At 38.8% G+C, this 18,770-nt stretch overlaps 1 protein-coding gene across 1 annotated transcript in view; it reads left to right on the top strand.

The window, feature by feature from the left end:
- Nucleotides 1-1,545: 1,545 nt before the first annotated feature.
- slc25a21 (solute carrier family 25 member 21) overlaps nucleotides 1,546-18,770 on the top strand; it is a 96,066-nt gene continuing 78,841 nt past the window's right edge. The window contains exons 1-2 of the mRNA XM_020627565.3: nucleotides 1,546-1,833; nucleotides 1,944-2,051. Coding sequence (XP_020483221.1) covers nucleotides 1,982-2,051 — 70 coding nt within the window. The 5' untranslated portion in view covers nucleotides 1,546-1,833; nucleotides 1,944-1,981. The remainder of the gene's footprint in view (nucleotides 1,834-1,943; nucleotides 2,052-18,770) is intronic.

Here is an 18,770-nt window from a genome sequence, read left to right as displayed (position 1 = left end):
AGGAAACTTCACAGACATCAAGTCTATAATCTACGATGGGGTAGATTCACAGTGCATGTCTCTATCTTGGTGTGACGCTTTTGTAAAAAGTTTTAACTTACACCTCCAGCTGTCACATAAATGTAGAGGAGTAAAAAGTACAGGAGTGTCATCTGAAATGTAGCAGGCAAGAGGTGTAAAGTAGCATAAAATTAAAAAACTCTGAGTACAATATGTCATTATCTGAATGAAGTACTTTTTCACTGCAGAAAAGCAGCATATCTTTACATATAAGAGCTACTAGACAGTCGTTTTTTTGCTTGATATTGATTATAGCATTTTTCATTTAATGTTCTTCATTCTTTATTGTAACAGACCAGAGTTCACCATGCAAGCTCTTAACCACTTACATAAGTTTAGCCTTGTAATGTTTTACTGAGGGCGAGAGGCCCCTTTAATCATCCTGTTAACTGTTTTTTCCACCTCCTGTGGTGATGTAGCGTTTCAGCTCACTTTTAAAGAAAGGCCTCTGAAACATCACATTTGAGACACAGGTCTGTGATGTCACATGTCAAAGTACAGGATGTTTTAGGACATGTTTAAGCATCGAATGGATTCAGCTATTCCACTTAACCTATGAGTTTCATTACTACGTTATATCTCTGTGATCTAATGAAACATTTGATCTTTAAAGAAGGAGCAAACTATCTATAACACGACACTGATGTTGCATTAGATGATGTGTGTTTAGGAGGCGGCCTCTTCTATTGTTTGTCTCTGTGTTGAAGTGACAACCCATCAGTTTCTTCTACGAAATTTGCCACAGGTAAAATACAAGTTATATGTTTGTTTTACATGTCAATATTTGACATACTGCTCATGACTACGCGGATAGGAAATATTAGGCCAAGACTACATTGCTATATTGTGTGTTTAATAAGGTGGGTATCTTATATCAAACCTACTATGTTGAAATATCGTTGTAAAAACATCTTTATCTGGAAGTTTAGTTTGGAGGCATAATATTTTAATATAAGCCATATTCAAAATCATCAGAGCCAATAAACTTAACCATGCCAAAGTATTTGTTGCTTCTCTCTCGCTTTTTGTAGAATTATATGCAGGATCAGTTCAGGTGTTGAAATGTCGGACAAACAAAAATCTATTTAGCGAAGTCCCAATGGAGTGCTTTCTTCATTATTACAAAGTAAACTAATGATAAGATTTCTTTGAAAAATGTTAAACTCATTGGAATTACAATGTTCAGTATAGACCACATAACATTAGTTTTTCTCTTTGAATTTGGTTGCTGTGTTGTTGTGAAGTTAGAATTTGCTGGAACCTGCAAAAACATGATAATCCCATTTAATCCCCATTACTACAACTTCAACAGTGACTATAATGTAGCCTTGAAACGTTTGCCATTTTCACAATAAACACTTCCAAAAAGTGCAAGAAACACAAAAAACATGAGGCCAAGATCAAAGTTGAACTCAATATACACTTTTAAGACAAAATGACCTTTGTCCTCATTATGTGATTGTTTGCCATATTGATATATTGATCACAAGAAGTGGGTCAGGGTTCATCCATTTATTTTGTATTTATTTTTTTAAATTTTGCAATATTGAAACAGTTTTTTTGGCTTTGGGCTCAAAGGGAGGGCAAGAAGAACAGGCAGTTCTGTGGTGGTAATTGATTCCACATTAGCCTAGCCTAGCCTGTGTGAGCACTCGGGGAGATCTCACTGCTGCCTTGCCTTTTCTCCAGTGGCGTGGGCTGCAAGAACCGAAGAAGCAAAGCGACACAAGACACCACCCAGAGAAGCCTCACCGCTCAGCCGGAACAGGACAGGTGAGTGTGCTGTTCCCACGTGTTTGACTACAGTCAACCAGAAATAGCTGTGAACGCACATGTGTGATTTTAAGATCAAGATAACTTCTTGTAACGGGTTTCTCCCACAGCCTGCGTCTGCTTTGACAGGAGACCCGAAACACTCAACATGACAGCCCAAAAGCCACAGAGCATGCTCAGAGAAGCCTCTCATCAGATCTTAGCCGGTGGATCCGCTGGTAAGTCCCAACAAAACATGTTTCACTCAAACTTTTTTCTTATTGATGACGCAATAGTTCAGGAGCTGCTACATTGTATGTAGCGTGGCTAAAGTGTTGCCCGCAAAACTACAACAAGGCAACGCCCCTCTCTGTGAGCTTCCCACGAGGCTGAAGGAAAGTCAAGTTTCTAATCGAGCGAGACTCGACAGCCCCGGAATGAACGCGTATCCAACTGCAGGTCCTGCTGGTCGCATGACGCAAAGACAGTGCATGTGTTACCAAGACACACTCCGTCTCCTCTTTCTCACATGCTGGGTGCGTGGACACGGAAGTGCCTCTGGATACGGAAGGTGTCACTGCGCATGCGTACAGCTGTGGTTTAAATTGGAACGTCGTAAAGTGCCTGTTTTCTGCAGTCTATGCTCCTGGATGGGTTATAATTACTTTCCCTATTTAAATGCAAGAAGTAGGCGAGTGTGGATGACAGGTTAGACGTGTCGCATTTGAAATGTGAATTCTGATTAGCTTTTTCTCATTGGAACATTGAGTTTTATTTAAATCAGGGGCGGGGCGACTCGCGGCCCCGGGGCCACATGCGGCCCTCGTCAACCCTCAATGTGGCCCTCAGGTCAATTTTTATATATTGAAACATGAAGAAAACATGACAAAATCTGCCATGAATTCATGAAAATCAGGAATATTTCCATAATAATATTTGATCACTGGCATATGTTGAGTTAAATTTGAGACATAATTGACTGTCATCGTTTTTGTAATCCTACAATTTGGCCCCCTGGCAGTCAGAATTAAATGAATGTGGCTCCTTGCTGTGCCCAAAGTTGCCCATCCCTGATTTAAATAGTGGAACTATTATGCTTTGTCAGTACAGTACTTTTAACTGAGCTGGTTAGAAGTATCATTGTATTGTATATGCAGGAGTCAGAACTTACAAGGTCATGTTGAAAACATCACAAAATGGGATTTACACTTCATCTTTCCATTTGATAACTTAAGAGCACGTTTATTGTGTTATGTTTAAGTGTTCTGTCAGATGTTTTGTACCCTCTGAGGTTTAGACTGCTCTATATTTTAATTAAAAAAAACAACCCCGGATTGGTTAAAAAATATCAGACATTTTGGTCGAAATTTTTTAAGGAGTTTGTGGTGCGTCCTGAAGCTAGAGTAGTTGAGATTGAGAAGCTTAAGAGCATTGTATCTTACATCTAAGGTTTACAAGCACAAGAGCCCTGACCCAGTGCTATCCATCTTGAATGAGAAAAATAATATTAGTAAAAACTTACCAGATAGGGGCGCTGGTGGGGCAGTGGTTAGTGAGCGTGCCCCGCATGTATGGAGGCTGTAGTCTTCCAGGCGGGCGGCCCAGGTTCGAGCCTGTACTGTGAGCCTGTACTGTGGCCCTTCCCCTCATGTCGTTCCCCACTCTCTCTCTGTGATTTCCTACTCTATCTCTGTCCTATCTCTCCAATTAAGGCCCCAAAAGCCCAAAAATTCATTTAGAAAAACTTACCAGATAAAATGCAATTTCCCCAGTGATTTTATTGATGAAAAAAATCGAGAAAGATATATTGTGAACAAAAAATTTTAAATTGTCAGACACAATATGCAAATATGATGTTATCTCACCTGTTTGTAAACAACAAGTCTAAAGACAAAGTTATTAGACAAGAGAGATTATGAGGTTTTGCCATTAAAAAAAAACTCTCTATTTGTGGTTGTATTCTTATTTTGTAAAAACCGAGCTTGCTAACAACTGTTTAAAAAAAAAAAATGAAGACAGCTAACGTTTTTCCTCATTTTTCAAATAAATAAGACTGTTGTTATTTGTTGCAATTCGGATGTCGACCACTGGGGGCAGCAGTCAGCACATAGCAACTGAGACGTTTTCGGGTTAATAAGTGAAGAAGAAATTCCGCGCCAATTTTTGATAATTGTTTGTTTAGGCTTTAATTGAAAGTCACCGCCTCTGTGGATGGATTAATCATGTTTTTTGAGACTTTACCGCCGCCTGACAAGTTTTGTTGACTCCACATACGTCGTCTAAACGCTGCCATCCATCTGGAGAGTTTATGCTTTCAAAACAATTCCACTTATGGAATAATAATAATATAATATATAAATAGTACTGGGGACTATATAAGCAGACAGTTGTTGCCTCTTGACTCGAATATAGACCTTCACAAAACACATATAACATAGTAAGTCTTGCAGTGCCAAAGGTTTACCCCCACCTCGGCTATTCTGCTTGTAACCCATTTTATACAATAACCTACATAACAATGCAATGATCACACCTACAGCACTGCACAGTAACCATGTTGCAATAATAATGAGATTGCTGAGCCTAAAAGAAGCTTTTCAAACATTACACACCCCAGCCAATTATTGTGAAACATATTGCATACATTGTATTGTTGCATGATTCTGCCTGATCTGTCGTGTATTTCCTATTTAAAAAAAAACAACAACAACAACAACAACGGCAATTCAGAAAATGGTGACAGTAGGAGGATGTTGATTGCATGAAAAGTTAGATCATTTTCTTTTGGAGAATGCATATCCAAAGATTGATAGTGAATCATTTTTTTTCCTTCATTTTGCCTTTGAGCAAGTTGTCAGAAGTGTGTTTTATTTGTGTGGATACACCACTTTGGACAACTATTCAGTTAAAATGGTTGTGCAGGTGTCAGAGGTTCTGCAGATGTTGAAATTTGCAGGTTTAAGCCTTTACATGGGCAGAGAAAGCGAGCGATTGTGAATATGTAATCTTGTATCCTTACTGTGGAATGTAAGTGTCTGTCCTCCTGCACTAAATTGCAGGATTGTGGTTGTGTGTGAATTTGTGGAATGCATGGTGAGTCAAATGACTTGGCTGCTCCAGTAAAAAAAAACAAAAAAACACAGCCAATGCATTATTTGTTTGCTCTCTACTTTGAGGACGCTCAACAAGGCTTGCTGAATAATTTCTTACAACTTGTTTTTTTATTCATTAAAGGATCTTACTGATTTTATGATTATGTAATTAGCTGACAGGATCCTTAACTTGAACTCTTGTGTTCTCTGTTCAGACATACGTAACTGCTTTGAATGCTTGTTTGTAGAGTGCCAGTTTTGCTGTCAAGCGTTAAATGATAATGCTGAAGGTACAATATGCAGATGTTCCTTTTATCTACACAGTTGTAACAGTTATCAGACAAGACAGACTATGGGGTTGCCATAAGAAAAACGCTCTATTTATGGTGTTAGTTTTTTGTTTGTCAAACTGAGCGAGCTAACAGCTGTAAGAAATAAAGACCGCTTAAGTCTTTCCTCATGTTTTGATTCTTAGTGTTGTTGTTGTTGTTGTGCTTACTCACCAAGTTGGTCAAAGCTGAAGTTTAAATCGATGTTCATCGTTTGTCTAGTGTGTGCACCTCTCATTTCAGAATTATTGTTATACTTTCGTTGAACATATTTAGATTTCACTATAGAAATTGTAAAATGAGCATTTAATATCTCTTGACCTAAATCAGTACAACTGACTCAAAGAAAGTGTGATAAATCATTTTCCATCTCTTTGTTGTTCCCCCTCTCCAATTTTTTTTTGTAGTCTTAATACTTTAGATGTAAAACTGAAAGTTCTTATCTTTACTTACTACAGAACTCTGAAGGTGAGCTAGATCTCTTTGACTTGCTGCCTGGTGCCTTTGTGACATTGAGACAGTTTCTGTGAGTTATATTCTGCAAACAATCTGTGAAAGTTCCATTCTAAAAAGCATTTTCAATTTTCCTGATTTTTCTTTTAGCAGATTGTTACTTATGCTCTGTTATTTGTTATTGTTAGTGGGTCCTATACAGTGAATGGACTTGAGCCTATAGAGCGCTTTTCTAGACTTCTGGCTACTCAAGGGGCCTTTACACCACAGGTCACACCTACCCATTAACACCCATTCACACACTGATGGCAAAGGTTGCAAACAAATCCCATTCATGTACTTGTATAAGCCACCAGCAACCAGTGGGAGCAATTTGGGGTTAAGTGTCTTGTCCAATGTTGCTGCAGGAGTTGGGGTTCAAACCCCCAACCTTCCCGTTGAGAGACGACCGACTCTACCAACTGAGCCACAGATGCCCGTCCTATATTCACCCTTGAACTAAAATGATTAGTCTTATCTAGTCTTGCCTTATCTATGTAACAGGCAGAAGCAATGTGTTTGACCAAGTAATTAGTAGTAGTTAGAAACCCCAAGTCCTCTATGTTGCTGCAAAAGTTGATTTCATTTCATAAAATTATCCCACAATGTCAAAAGTTTCTGTTAATGGCTTGTGCAATAGATTCTAGGTTTTTCGTGCATATCATAGTGTATTGACCTCAAACCATGTCTCACAGAGTTTAAGTAACAATAGTGTTTTGACCATAGACTGTGTATTAGATGTGAACATATGTGGACCTTAGGCTCTTGGTGTCTACAGAGAGACTAATGTAGATGTGCCTTAAACTTGCATTTTTTCTAATGACCAGCAGGAGGCGACTTTACTCTTTGCAAAAAGTAATCCGATTGTCTGGATGACAAAATAAGCCTCTTCGTAATTGATGTATTTCTTCAGAAAAATTGCTCTAAATTACTTAGTGGTCTCAGTCACCAGAACTGAACAAAATGCAAACCTGTATCAAATCTGCAATCAACAAAAGACAGGGTAATGTCATTCTGGCTGCGTCCACTTTTTTTTTTTTTTTTTTTACAGGCTTTCATTTTCACCCCATGTCATGTTCTCGTGTTAGTTTTGACCAGCACCCATGGGTAGAAAACCACTTTTATGTAACAGCTATTTTATTCAGTAACCCTTGTAATGTGGAAATGTATGTTAACACTGGGCCAGAAACACCCAACTGTTATTAAAACTAGGGTTTGCCCCAATTCTTAAAATATATGAAAGACTGATCCTGATGAGTTTGTGACTTTGTGTGTGTTTGGGATCTGAACTTCAGTTGACTTGCAGGTAGATTACAATGAGCACTTCTTTTCATGCTTTCAATCCATCATGAAATACTCAGTCTGACTTGTCTCAAGTAATGTTTTTATGAGAAAAGGGGTGTCATATGTACCCTTGCTTTGTTGCTTCTCTCCCCCTGTTTGCACCTCATGAGCCCCCTGGGTCTGACAACCCACTGTCCTCAACCTCCACCCAGAGGCCGAGGTCTGGTCTCTCCTCACTGAGAACGATGGGGCAGGGGTTTAACCCTGAGTAGAATAGTTTCAATGTTTCTCCTCATCATCACTCGAACTCCCCAACTTGTTTTTCTTTCATCCTTGTTCACAGTTAACAAGGATACAGACAGGTTGATGTTGATTTATGTGCTAATTGGTCACAGAGCATTCATGTGAATAAGGGGAAGAATTGGGCATTTAGTGCGGCAGGCTGGCTCCAGCTATTTTCACCATGTGGAGCGGATATTGGGATGTCTGAATCTGTTTTACTGTTAATTTAAGGCCTGAAGCAATTAGACAGTTGCCAGAGAAATACTTTAGAGAATTTTCTTTCTGAGTTTAGTGATTCAAAGCCTGCATTGATCAATCCAGTGGGTAACAGGCCGAAGACAGTTTCACAAGATGTTTAGAGGATTAATAGTGAGGTAAAGTGGGCGCCAGTAGGCTATGGTTGGTATACGCACCCCTTGCACAGGTGCTGTAGTCCTCTAAGCGAGCGGCCCAGGTTCAAATCTGACCTGTGGCTCCATGTCATTCCCCACTCTCTCTGAACTTGCCTGTCTCTCCAATTAAGGCATAAAAAACCCTCAAAGAAATCTATGAGGAGGAAAATAAAAAAGTCCTACAAAATAACAAATATGGATAGTTTTTGTAGTTCTTTTTGTAATGAAATGTGTTAAAACAAATGTATTAAAGCAAAATAAAAATAAAACCTTAACCTTTAATTTAAAAGATTAACATTAACAAAAAAAAAAAAATCTTCTTATGGAGTTTGCAACCTAACACAGCATTTTTTTTGTAAAAAACAAACAAAATGTTTTTAGACTATTATATTCTATTTGTTTTAAAACACAATTATGAGTTCCTGGAAATAGCTATTTTAAACGAGCGTATTTGTTAGTTATCCAGTATGTTTCAAAGGTGTCAGAATTGTGTTCTTATCAGTAAAGCTTTATTTACTGTACTCTCTTCGTAATATACAGTGCAGATGTGTTTATGGATAATGGTAAGTTCTTCCCTTAATGTCTGTTCATATTTTGCCCACAAGGGGGCGGTAGCTGCATACTAGATCTCTCTTTGAGGTAAAGGGATAATACAACTTTTTCCTATAGAGTAGGTTCCAGTTATAACTTTTAGCCAAACAGAGACAGAAATGATAAATAACATGCTCTCACAAGTTTGTATTTTTATTGTAATAAAAAAAAAAAAGAAATGTATGCTTCTATAAAAAATGATTAAAGGTGGAAGTATGGCATAAAAACGTCATTAAAATAATAATGTCATGATGATTAATACGTACTTGTAAGGCATATTCAAAAATAGAAAATCTAGCTTCATGCTAGTGGCTGTAATGTTTCTCTAAGCACTTTGTTATTTCCTTGGTAGGTGCATGTTTTAAAACTCCATGAGTAAATCGATCCGTCTCCAGCAAATGGACTGTGACGACATGAGACAGAAGGCTCGTGAGTGATTACTGCAGACCCCCCTCCTCTCCCTCTCTCTCTCTCCACCCTTCCCTCCTCCCTTCAGACTGTCACGGCCGTGCTCGGGCTGCTCCGCACATTTAATTGGTTTTAAACAGTAAACCTGAAATCAGTCGGGAAAGAACAAATAAAGCCACTTAGCCTAAATGAAGGAGAGGAAGAAGTGAGGAGAGGGGGGAACAAATAAATAAAGTCAAACAGCGCGTGTGTGTGTGTGTATGCACGTGCATGTGTAAGTGTGCGGGCACTATCCACTGACAGAGAGGCTGCAGTCAGAGAGCGAGCAATCCCTGAGTGGCTGCTCCAATCACAGCAGAATTAGGCCTAATATTTATTTCCAGAAACAATTGTGCATGTTTGAGCAGAGCTTTGATTGAACTCCCGGTGGACATGTTGTAGACAGATGTTTAGATGACCTCATGTTTGAAGTCATGTTGATTCTGTTCCTCTGAATCAGCGCTCCCATGCTCTCCCTCTCAGTGTGGGAGAGTTACGTCCTTCATATTTATTAATGTGTGCTTTGGCTTGCATTAAGTAGCACACATTAACATTTGTGGTCCCATCCATGACAGACAGATACCCCTGCATGGGGGCGATGTGGACGGCTGGGTTAAAATGAGCCATGATCATGCTGAAGGATGGCCACTTAGCCATCACATCTGACTTTTGTGCACAGTGCTGCTCTTCATACATGACAAGGCCTGGACTTAAATTAGCAATATTTAAGATATCTACTGAATAAAATCATGCATTGACCTCATCACTATATCATCAGACATTAAGGAAACATACAAGATTATAGTGCTAGCTTCTTTGACAACAAAGCAGCAGCCACAGTCCTTCTAAGTTTCGATTCCAGTCCAGAGTGAAAGGTCAAAACAAAGGTAGTCTAATTAATGTACTACAAATAATTGATTTCCTAGAATAGATTGTGCAGTAATTAAACATTTACTAGCACTTCAACAATGATGAAAATTTGCAACTTTTCTGTGGTTTAGATATTTTTAAATCTGTGACATAATTTGAGGATATAGGAGGCACATTTCTTGAGTTTCATATAACACACTACAGATATTCTAACCATATATTATGCTTATATCCAGGGAAAAATATTCTTGTCAGTTCTTGCTTGTACAATTAACACACAAGTCATGCTTTTTTCATTAGGGATACTTGGTGACATTCTCAGCAAAAGCAAAAACAGCAAAATTGTTTTATAATTTGAGGGCCTGATTCCGTTTCAAAGCAAAGCTATCATGCTGAAGATGGTGAAAGTCTGATTGGAAATAAAAGTGTTTTCCCATTTAGTGAGGCCCTGTGATGTGATGAATGAGCCCTGGTTGAGCCTGTGACGTTATCTTAATGATGTGATTTATGAAATGCTTCATGGTGCCCTTTAAAGGGAAGCAGAGGAGGCTGGACAGAGGGGAGAGAGACTCCTCTGTCAGCAGCTTGTGTGCACGAGGCATGCGCGCATCATGCATGGTTGAACTCCAATTTTGAATCTGTGAACCTCTCTCTATCCGTCTTAACAAGCACTTTTATAGTGTTATCTAATTATTCTCCAACACAGACAGATTCGCTGCACCGCAACTCCACACTGAGCGTACCCTCCGCTCACGTTCAAATTGATAAGTGCCGAACTTTGCGTGGAAATGACCGTACACCCATGTTTGATAAGTGAGGGCCACGAAAACAAACCAAGATATATTGAACTGAACATTGATGCACCATTGTATGTTTGCATTGAAAACTACATTATGATAATTTGGTTATTGAACTAAGCATTTATTTTTTGTTGACTTTATAGTATACCAATTTTAGTATCATACATACCTGTTTGTTTTTTTAGTTGACATTTCTCCATATCCCCCATAGGGTCACTAGTACCTCTATTTTTATTCATTCAGTCAACATCACTGTGGTCCATTTTATCAGTAATTTAAAGTGACCTCTACAGTCAGAAACAAGAATTTATATTTGTAACAGCCTATTGCTTTTATCACTGTCGAACATGGAACACAGGCAATTAATCATACATTACAACTCTGCATGATAATAATAATAATTATTATTATACTATTATGGTAAGAGCATGTTCAGTTAGATAATCATAATTGCTCTACATTTGAGGCTTTCTCTGGATCATTTGTTCTTATTTAGAGGTTCCAATTATTAAATCCAGGACGCAGCGCTGCAGGAAGCAGTGCAGTTCCTTTGCATCATTGCATTAATTCATGCTACAAACAAGATGATCACTCTTTATCGGTCAGTATTACAGTATAATAAGTCATTTTTACGTGTGTGTAATGTTTTCAGCGCAAAGGACACATACTAAATGGGAAAGAGGACAGATGTAGCCACTGAAATCATTGCATTGCAGTCCAAAAGCATAAAGCGAGGGCGTACATAGTGCAGCACATGGCAACAATAATAAAACTGGGAGGGAAATCAGCTAAACAAGCTATGCTTAATTGAGCACTTAGACTAAGTAGTCAAGGGGCAAAGAGAGAGTGACCCTGTAAGAAAGAGAAAGTTTACAGTTGTGAGATTGTGTACATCGCATGCATCTGGGTTATGTATTCGTGCAAAAAGCAATGTCTGCGTACACAGGCTATGGTTTCATGGCAAAAATTGGTCAAGTGTATGTTTGTTTGTTTGTTTTGTGTGTGCGTGCATTCGAGCAGCGTGGTCTATGCCGGGAAATTGGATATAATTGTGTGTGTTTGTGCGAGACATGAGTGCACATGCATCAGAGGAAATAGATATATTTAAGCATTTGTGTGTGTGTGTTCTGCCTGCATCTGGAGTATGTTTTTTGAATGTGTGTGTATATTTTTGAGCCTGGCTCTGTCTTGAACCTCCTAATTAAGTCACAATAGGAACAGGCTCTTCCTGTTGGGAGCTACTGTCTGTCATCACAGCGGGCTCTCTTCTGTGAGATTTTAGTCCATCTTTTATTGTTGCATTCAGTGCTAAAACCTAAAAAATGACAAGTAGAAAACAGCAAACACTTTTTTTTTTGTTTAATATTTCAAGAAAGTAGCCAAAGAGCAGCAGAGTTCCCTCTGTTTATCCTCCAGCACCTTGTTCCTCATGAACACTGACATGTGTGTTGAAAAGTCTCGAATTGGGCATTTAACCTCCTGCCCTGCAGCTCGTAGCCACAGTTGGTAGCAGGTCAGACATATGCGCCTGCTGCACTGCGGTACAAGAAACCACTGCATGCCTTCCTAATGCTGATTTTTCAGCCTCACCGGTTTTTGATCTTTTGTTTAATAGTTTTTGTTTTGTTTCAGCAAATCTTCAGGAAGAAAAAAAAAAAGGCCTAAGTAAACCTCATGTTATTTCAACTGAATTTGATATACGATTCAAGAGTTCAGATACAGTAATTACAAGCCCTCCGTGCTCCTGCTGTAAGCGCTGAAATATAAATAAACATAATAAGTACTGTCAAAAAAACAAAAACAAATCAGGACAACTAAAAAGCCTGAATTACATGCCTGTTTCCGTGTGTATGTATTTGTGTACATGCGCATTGTGTGTGTGTCTGCCCTGTGATTCTCCGGATGAGCTGGAAATTTACAACACAGGTTTTACAGTAAGCCCTGGCCAAAACTGTAATTCTTCCTCCCCTTTTAGCTCTCAGTCCTCCCCCTTAGGTTCACTCTATCAAGATGAACAGCATTTAGGCCAGTGCAGTAATCATAATGTAATTTGTTGCGCTCCTGGGCCAATTTGTGTCGATTTTGAAAGGAAATATCCCGTGCCTGCCTGGTGGCCACGCGAGAGCATGTTTGAAGGCTTTAATTAGGGAAGTTCAGATTTATAGACACTTTGTATTATTTCTGATCCTGAGCGATCGCAGGATGACTCGCTCAGAGAGAAGAGCGCTGGCAGAAGACAAGGAAAATTTGATAATGACAAACAAAACTGAATGAAAGGTCATGTTAAGAATTTGTTTACCATTTCATTATCATTTTGGAATCATAGAGTTGTGCAGTGAAATGGCTGCGGACAAAAATGTCACAGTCTGGAAAGAGCTTGTACAGAACATTGTGCACCAGCTTGGTAGTAACGAGGGCAAGGGATCAAGATGTAAAAGAAGCTGCCTGGATGTACAGTGGCGCTGTGTTGTGTTAATGTTCATTGTTTGGTAGAGCAACATTCCTCAAAGTTATTTTTCGGAGTTAATGTGGCTTAGATTTTTTATAAAATCACATTTTCAAGTATTGTTGCAATTTTGATGTCAAATTATTGAAAAGAGTCTTTAATGTCAAAAGCTTTTATTAAAAAAGAGGTAGATGTTTCTCTTTGTTCTTTTCCATCCAATATACATCCTCGTATTTGTGTTCATTTAAAGGGAAGAAGTACTTCATAGTTGATTTAGCATAGCTTAGTTGTAGCCTGCAGCTGTACTTCTTTAGACACCGTGGGCATTGCTGAGTTTGTACTCGGAAACAATTTAAACAGAACTTGAAAACCATCCTGTTTTTGCTGCAGTGTGATAACATTTTCCTTCTCTGAAACGATAGTCTAACTTTTAATGTTTACCTCCTCCCATAAAGGACTTCTTTTTTATTTTTTGGGGAATTATTGATCTTAATAAATAATGCAATAAAACTCATATTTACATGTAGCTGTGCATACCAAAAACAGCCTTGATAACTGGTGGTTAGTTCTGGTTGAAAAGCACAGAGCTGACTGCAGACAAGAGGCAGTGTGTTATGAACTGCCACAATAACCCCAACTGAATTTCTAAATGTGTCTGAATTATATGTCCAAAGATTTATCCTGAAAACCAAACTAATACTGGCTTATCCAACATGTATTAAAGGATGAATGCTACATTTACAAAGCTTTAATTGTGATATCCAGTTTGTTGCTGCATGCTTTGCTTTATTGCTGCCGATGTGTGTTCTGCTACTGAAATACTTTAAATATTAATTTAATACTGTTTATTGGTTTAATATTTTGTATATCAACCAATATTTAGCAGTACTCTGAAACCTAGCCTTCTGGTTTAGGGTTGATGCTCAAACAAAATGTTGATACTTGATCATTTTTAATAATCAATACTATAGGTAAAAATAAATAAGTTTTTTAAACAGCGAAAGATTTTGAATCATTCAGTACAATTTTAATAAAAGCTGCTGCAAGCTAAAGAGAGAGCACCGTCTAATTTGCACAAGTATTTGTTGAATGAAGACAGTTTGCTAAGTTTTCTTGCAATTTTTGTCAATTAAAATGAAATAAATTATTCAACATAGGGCCCTATGACTTCAGACTTACATCTGTGCTGCTGTACATGAAACAGGGATTGATTTTGTTTGATTTCTACAAGTTTCATGTCTGAGTTCAAAACTCTATTTTGGTTATTCTGGTTTATTGTGGCATATTATGGAGATATTGCAATTTTTGTGAATAAAAGGTTTGAATCAAAAGTCAGAGCTAATCATGAATGACATCTGTATTTAAAGAACCCAAATATTGTATGAATATGATGACTCAGACTAGAGGGCAGAAGAGAGCCATATTTGTGCTTTTAATCTTGCCTTAGAAATGTATTCAGCTTAAGAAATGAGCTGCTTCCATCTGGCACTTTGAAAGCACAGTAAAGTAGGTGGATTTTAAGGTTATACAAAGATGGATAACTTTACTGATCCTTTCACATGTACGCACAAAATGATTTCACTTAAGCATGACATAAAGCTCTGAAAATATGAGATAATCCCTACACATCTGTGTTTAGTTATCTGCAGGTATTGCTGGAAATGTTAATACAACCAGTAAGAAATACTTATTTATTCTGATCTGCCGCCAAGCTTTCATTCAGCACACTGATTCTTCAAATTGTTTCATCCCACAGTGAGATTTAAATCATGACTCAGACGCAACACAGGCGGCGTTTCCTATGGCCTATGTGAGTTTTAAAACAGGAGTTCACACTGGGATGCGTTTAGTGGAACGGAGACCACACAGGGCGATCAGCAGTATTTGGAGCAGGTACACGAGGAGGGGGAGGCAGTGGCCGAGAAACGGGACAGAGAGGAAGGTTTAGTTATCAGCTGCAGTCTGAGGTCTGACGGAGCGAGCGCTCAGCTGGGCAGCTCTGTAATCACAGGCTCTGACAGATGCTTTCTCGATAAGAATCCCCCAGAAGCTTTGCAGGGAACACACAGGCGGCCAGCTGTTTCCATACTGAGGCATTGATGTTCATTTCTTCAAAAGGAGGATGTGAATCCAACAATAGCTGTAGCAGAGCCTGTGTCTCTTCAGGGCATGGACACGTCTCCCTCAAGTCTGGTGGTTCATATGTATTATAGCAGGTGATCTTTATGTTTTTTTCTTTATTTTTCCAATTTGTAATTTATCTGTAGGTTGTTGGTTTTTTTTCCAAGGTTTGCACATGTGTTAGAGGGGGAATTATCAGTCAAAGATTTTCCTTTACCCCACAAGAAGAAGCCCTTTTTTTCGAGCTCCATTGGTGTTCTGGTCTTTCCTGAATTGCGGTCCTCTCGGGTGTGTTTCATAATGATACTTGGACCGTTGCAGCCTGATGTATAGCACCCAGGGGAGAATCTGCACTCTGCACCAATCTATCAGTAGCCCAATCCAGGAGGAAGGCAGAATGACATAGTCAGGCCCCCCATCATATTCCAAATGTACTTTAAATAGATGGCGTGTTTTGTTTTCTTCTTTTCCATGAAGGAAACTTCTTGAGTGATCATATACAGGCCTTTTGGAGTTTTGCAGATGTTTTGATTGTGATTACTTGAGGAAATGTTTTGTTAGTAAAAATTGTTCTATTTAATTGTAGTTCTTCAGTAATTTGTAAGCTGCTGGATACACAAAGTTATACATGGATATTAGACCACCAGTTGTTGGTACTTAATCTCAAGTGTTTTTGGATATATATGTCTTTCATCACAATTGTCTGATGTATAATGTTTATTATCTTAACTGTAATAATGACAAAAATATTATTACCCATTCTAATTTTATCAAACATTTCCTTCTATTTTGATACAATAACAATGCAGCTTGGTTTTTCTAAAGTGAAAAGGAGACAAGGTAATTACCCTTTGGGCAATTAGAGAAAGGAGCTGAGGGAGTAAGAAAGTCATTTTCTAACCCAAACATCCTGGTCCGAGGGGCCGGAGCGGCTGGTCAGCCTCCTGGAGGCCGATGGCTGGCTCACGGGGAGCCGTTTGCGTGGGGAAGTGGATCAGGGTTTGTTTTCTTTTTCTGGAGGCAGGCCTCTGAAACCTCTGCCAGATTAACAGCACCTGAAACACAGCAGCTCTCCCATCGCCAACAGCAGAGGGAGTGATTTACTGTACTTGCTAAGGTGTGCTTGTGTGCATGAAATCCTGTTACTCAGCTTCATCACACTGTGAGCCATACAGTGTATCACGGAGGAGGGTGCATGAAGGTGGTTGAGGCCCCCAAAAAATGTTGTTTCTCTTTTTTTGGCAGTTTAAAAATACATGTGTAGACTTATAAACAGGCACAACCCACATAAAATGTCATAAACTGGAGGCATACAAAATATAGCAACTTAATGAGGACACATGAATGGGAAAAAAAATATGGTTCTTGTAGTTCACCTGTACTGTAATCTTTAATCTTGCTTTTTTCCATTTTGCTATCACATCAATTTTTCATTATGTATTTTACACAAGGAAACATGCAGAACCAGCCCAGAAAGAAAGGAAAATCTTAGTTTAATTTAAGTTTAGATGACATTAACAAAGGTGGAAAACAACTACAAAGTGTTAGCGATAATGCAATAAAGTTAGTAATAATTTCCATAATGGTCAGTGATGAGGGCTAGCACAGGAGTCAAGATGTTAAGGTGACATCATTCTAACAACAAACCCACAGGAGCAATAGAAACGGAATAGTAAAATAATAATAAAATATTATTATAAAAATAATAATTTTAGTAAAATAACCTAAAATTATACATCCAAAAACGGGTTTAATAAGTCTGCTTAAAACACATCGGACTTGTAATTACAACAGAAAGCTTTTGAAACAGAGATAACTGCACTCTTGTTCGAATGTTGGAAAAATAGTGCAATTCGTCAAATTTGTTGCTGGGATTGGACAAAATTGCAAGATCGTGAAATATGAAGGGATTTGGTTGCAAAAGCACATTTGTTTATGTCTCTAACAAACAGACAGAGAGCAGAGGAGGTGACACTGTCTAAATGTGCAATGTTTCTGTACCTGTGCAGGAGTTTCCATGCAATTTTATGGTGAGTGAAAAAAAGACATGACCCTCTACAGGATGCCTAGGAGTTATATTTTTTGTTGCTGTGGCATCTCTATTATTATAATTTTAAAAATAAGAGTTTAAAATGGTGGTTAAGTGGTATTGTAACAACCTCACTACACCTGGTCTATATTGCCAGCTTTACATCCCAACTTACGACAGGACTTACACATAACTAGTGCAACAGGCATCTGGTCTCAACTGATTCCTGTGTTTGTTTTACCCATCCATCCATCCATCCATCCCAACCACTTCCTGGTTCAGACTTTCCCCCTCTTTCTGGTATGTCAGCTGACTTCATGTTTTGCTTTGCTCCTCTTTGAGGTAACAGTTTGAGGATATTTGGTAAACAGATTTTATATCTGAGGAATATTTTCTCTTTTAATACTTTTATAGAGAATATTTTATATACCAAACAATAAATGGAGAAAGTAATTAGCCGATTAATCAATATCTAAGTTACTCAACCGTATCTGAGATGTCAGGATTGAGTAAACATACATGGTGGCTGGATTTTTTTTGGTTTGTATTTTGATATCCTTTATTAATCCCTGAGGGAAATTAGGTTTACACTCTGTTATTTGGGACATGCTTCTCACACACATAGGCCTGAATCACACGCATGCACAAACCAGACCTGTGGACATGCAATGGTGGAGAGATGTCAGAGTGGGGCTGCTACAAGCTGCTAAGCAGAGAGCGCACCAGAGCAGTTGGGGGTTCGGTGCCTTGCTCAAGAGCACCTCTGCACTGCTCGGGAAGTGCCATGGCACCTCTCCAGCTTGCCAGACCAATTTCCAGATTTGGTCCACACCGGGACTTGAACTGGTGACCCTCCGGGTGACTTGACTGCAGAGAGTGCAGACAACTGCTTTGGTCGTTGAAAAAAAGAATGCATCCAAAAAAACAGACAGACAAAATTAGAAGTGGGCCATGATGAGAGGCAACATACAGAGAGAGAAAAAACCCAGAAATTATGAGAGTTCTGGCATTTTCAGCTCTCCTTCAGATCCATTTTTGAATTTGATCTGAGCATCAGTCTGTGAGCTGAGTCACAGCACTGACAGTGTGGGCCAGAGAGCAGTTCAGAAGCTTAACAGCTTGCGAAGGATGCCGATCAGGAGAGAAACGGGGCAGAAAGCTCTGCATAGAAAAAATGCGAAAAATTGAGCTTTGTGGGAAAAGGGCGTTTTTGCATGTAGGTGGACCAAACTCCATTTAATCCGAGGCCCATTGAGCTGACTATATGACAAACATAATCCAGTTATAAGTCATTCTAAAGAAGCCAATCCCCCTCCTTTTTTAGAGTTGTGTATATAGTACTGAGCTTTTAATGTGTCCTGTGAAAAGACAGAGAAGAAGGAGTTCATATTTGCATTCACAACTGGATGAGAATTACTGTTGGCTTCCTTACAAGAATCTTTAATGAGCAAACGCTGGATGAGATCATTTTGAGGTTTGGAGGGAATTAGCTTGATTAGAATAACCCCTCACTCTCACCTTGGCTCAGGAATCCCACTGCTCTAGAATCTGCCTGTCAAATCCTCTCATACCCCCTATAGTATCTGAGTCGTCTCAACCCTCCACTGTGGTGTGTATGTGGATAAGTACATTTTCAAAGTGTTAGAAATATGAACACTTGTGTTGACATTTCGTTTAGCCATTTTGTTATTTTATTGAACGTTTTTAGCTGTTAACAGAGAGCTGGGTTTATTTGTCATGGTTCCTTCTTCTCTGGGATGAGTGAGGCTCACCATCGGCTCCC

The sequence above is a fragment of the Labrus bergylta genome, chromosome 18, assembly GCF_963930695.1.
Source record: "Labrus bergylta chromosome 18, fLabBer1.1, whole genome shotgun sequence".
Taxonomy (NCBI): domain Eukaryota; kingdom Metazoa; phylum Chordata; class Actinopteri; order Labriformes; family Labridae; genus Labrus; species Labrus bergylta.
The sequence above is the reverse complement of the archived record's forward strand: the minus strand, read 5'-3'. Positions and strand labels throughout refer to the sequence as shown.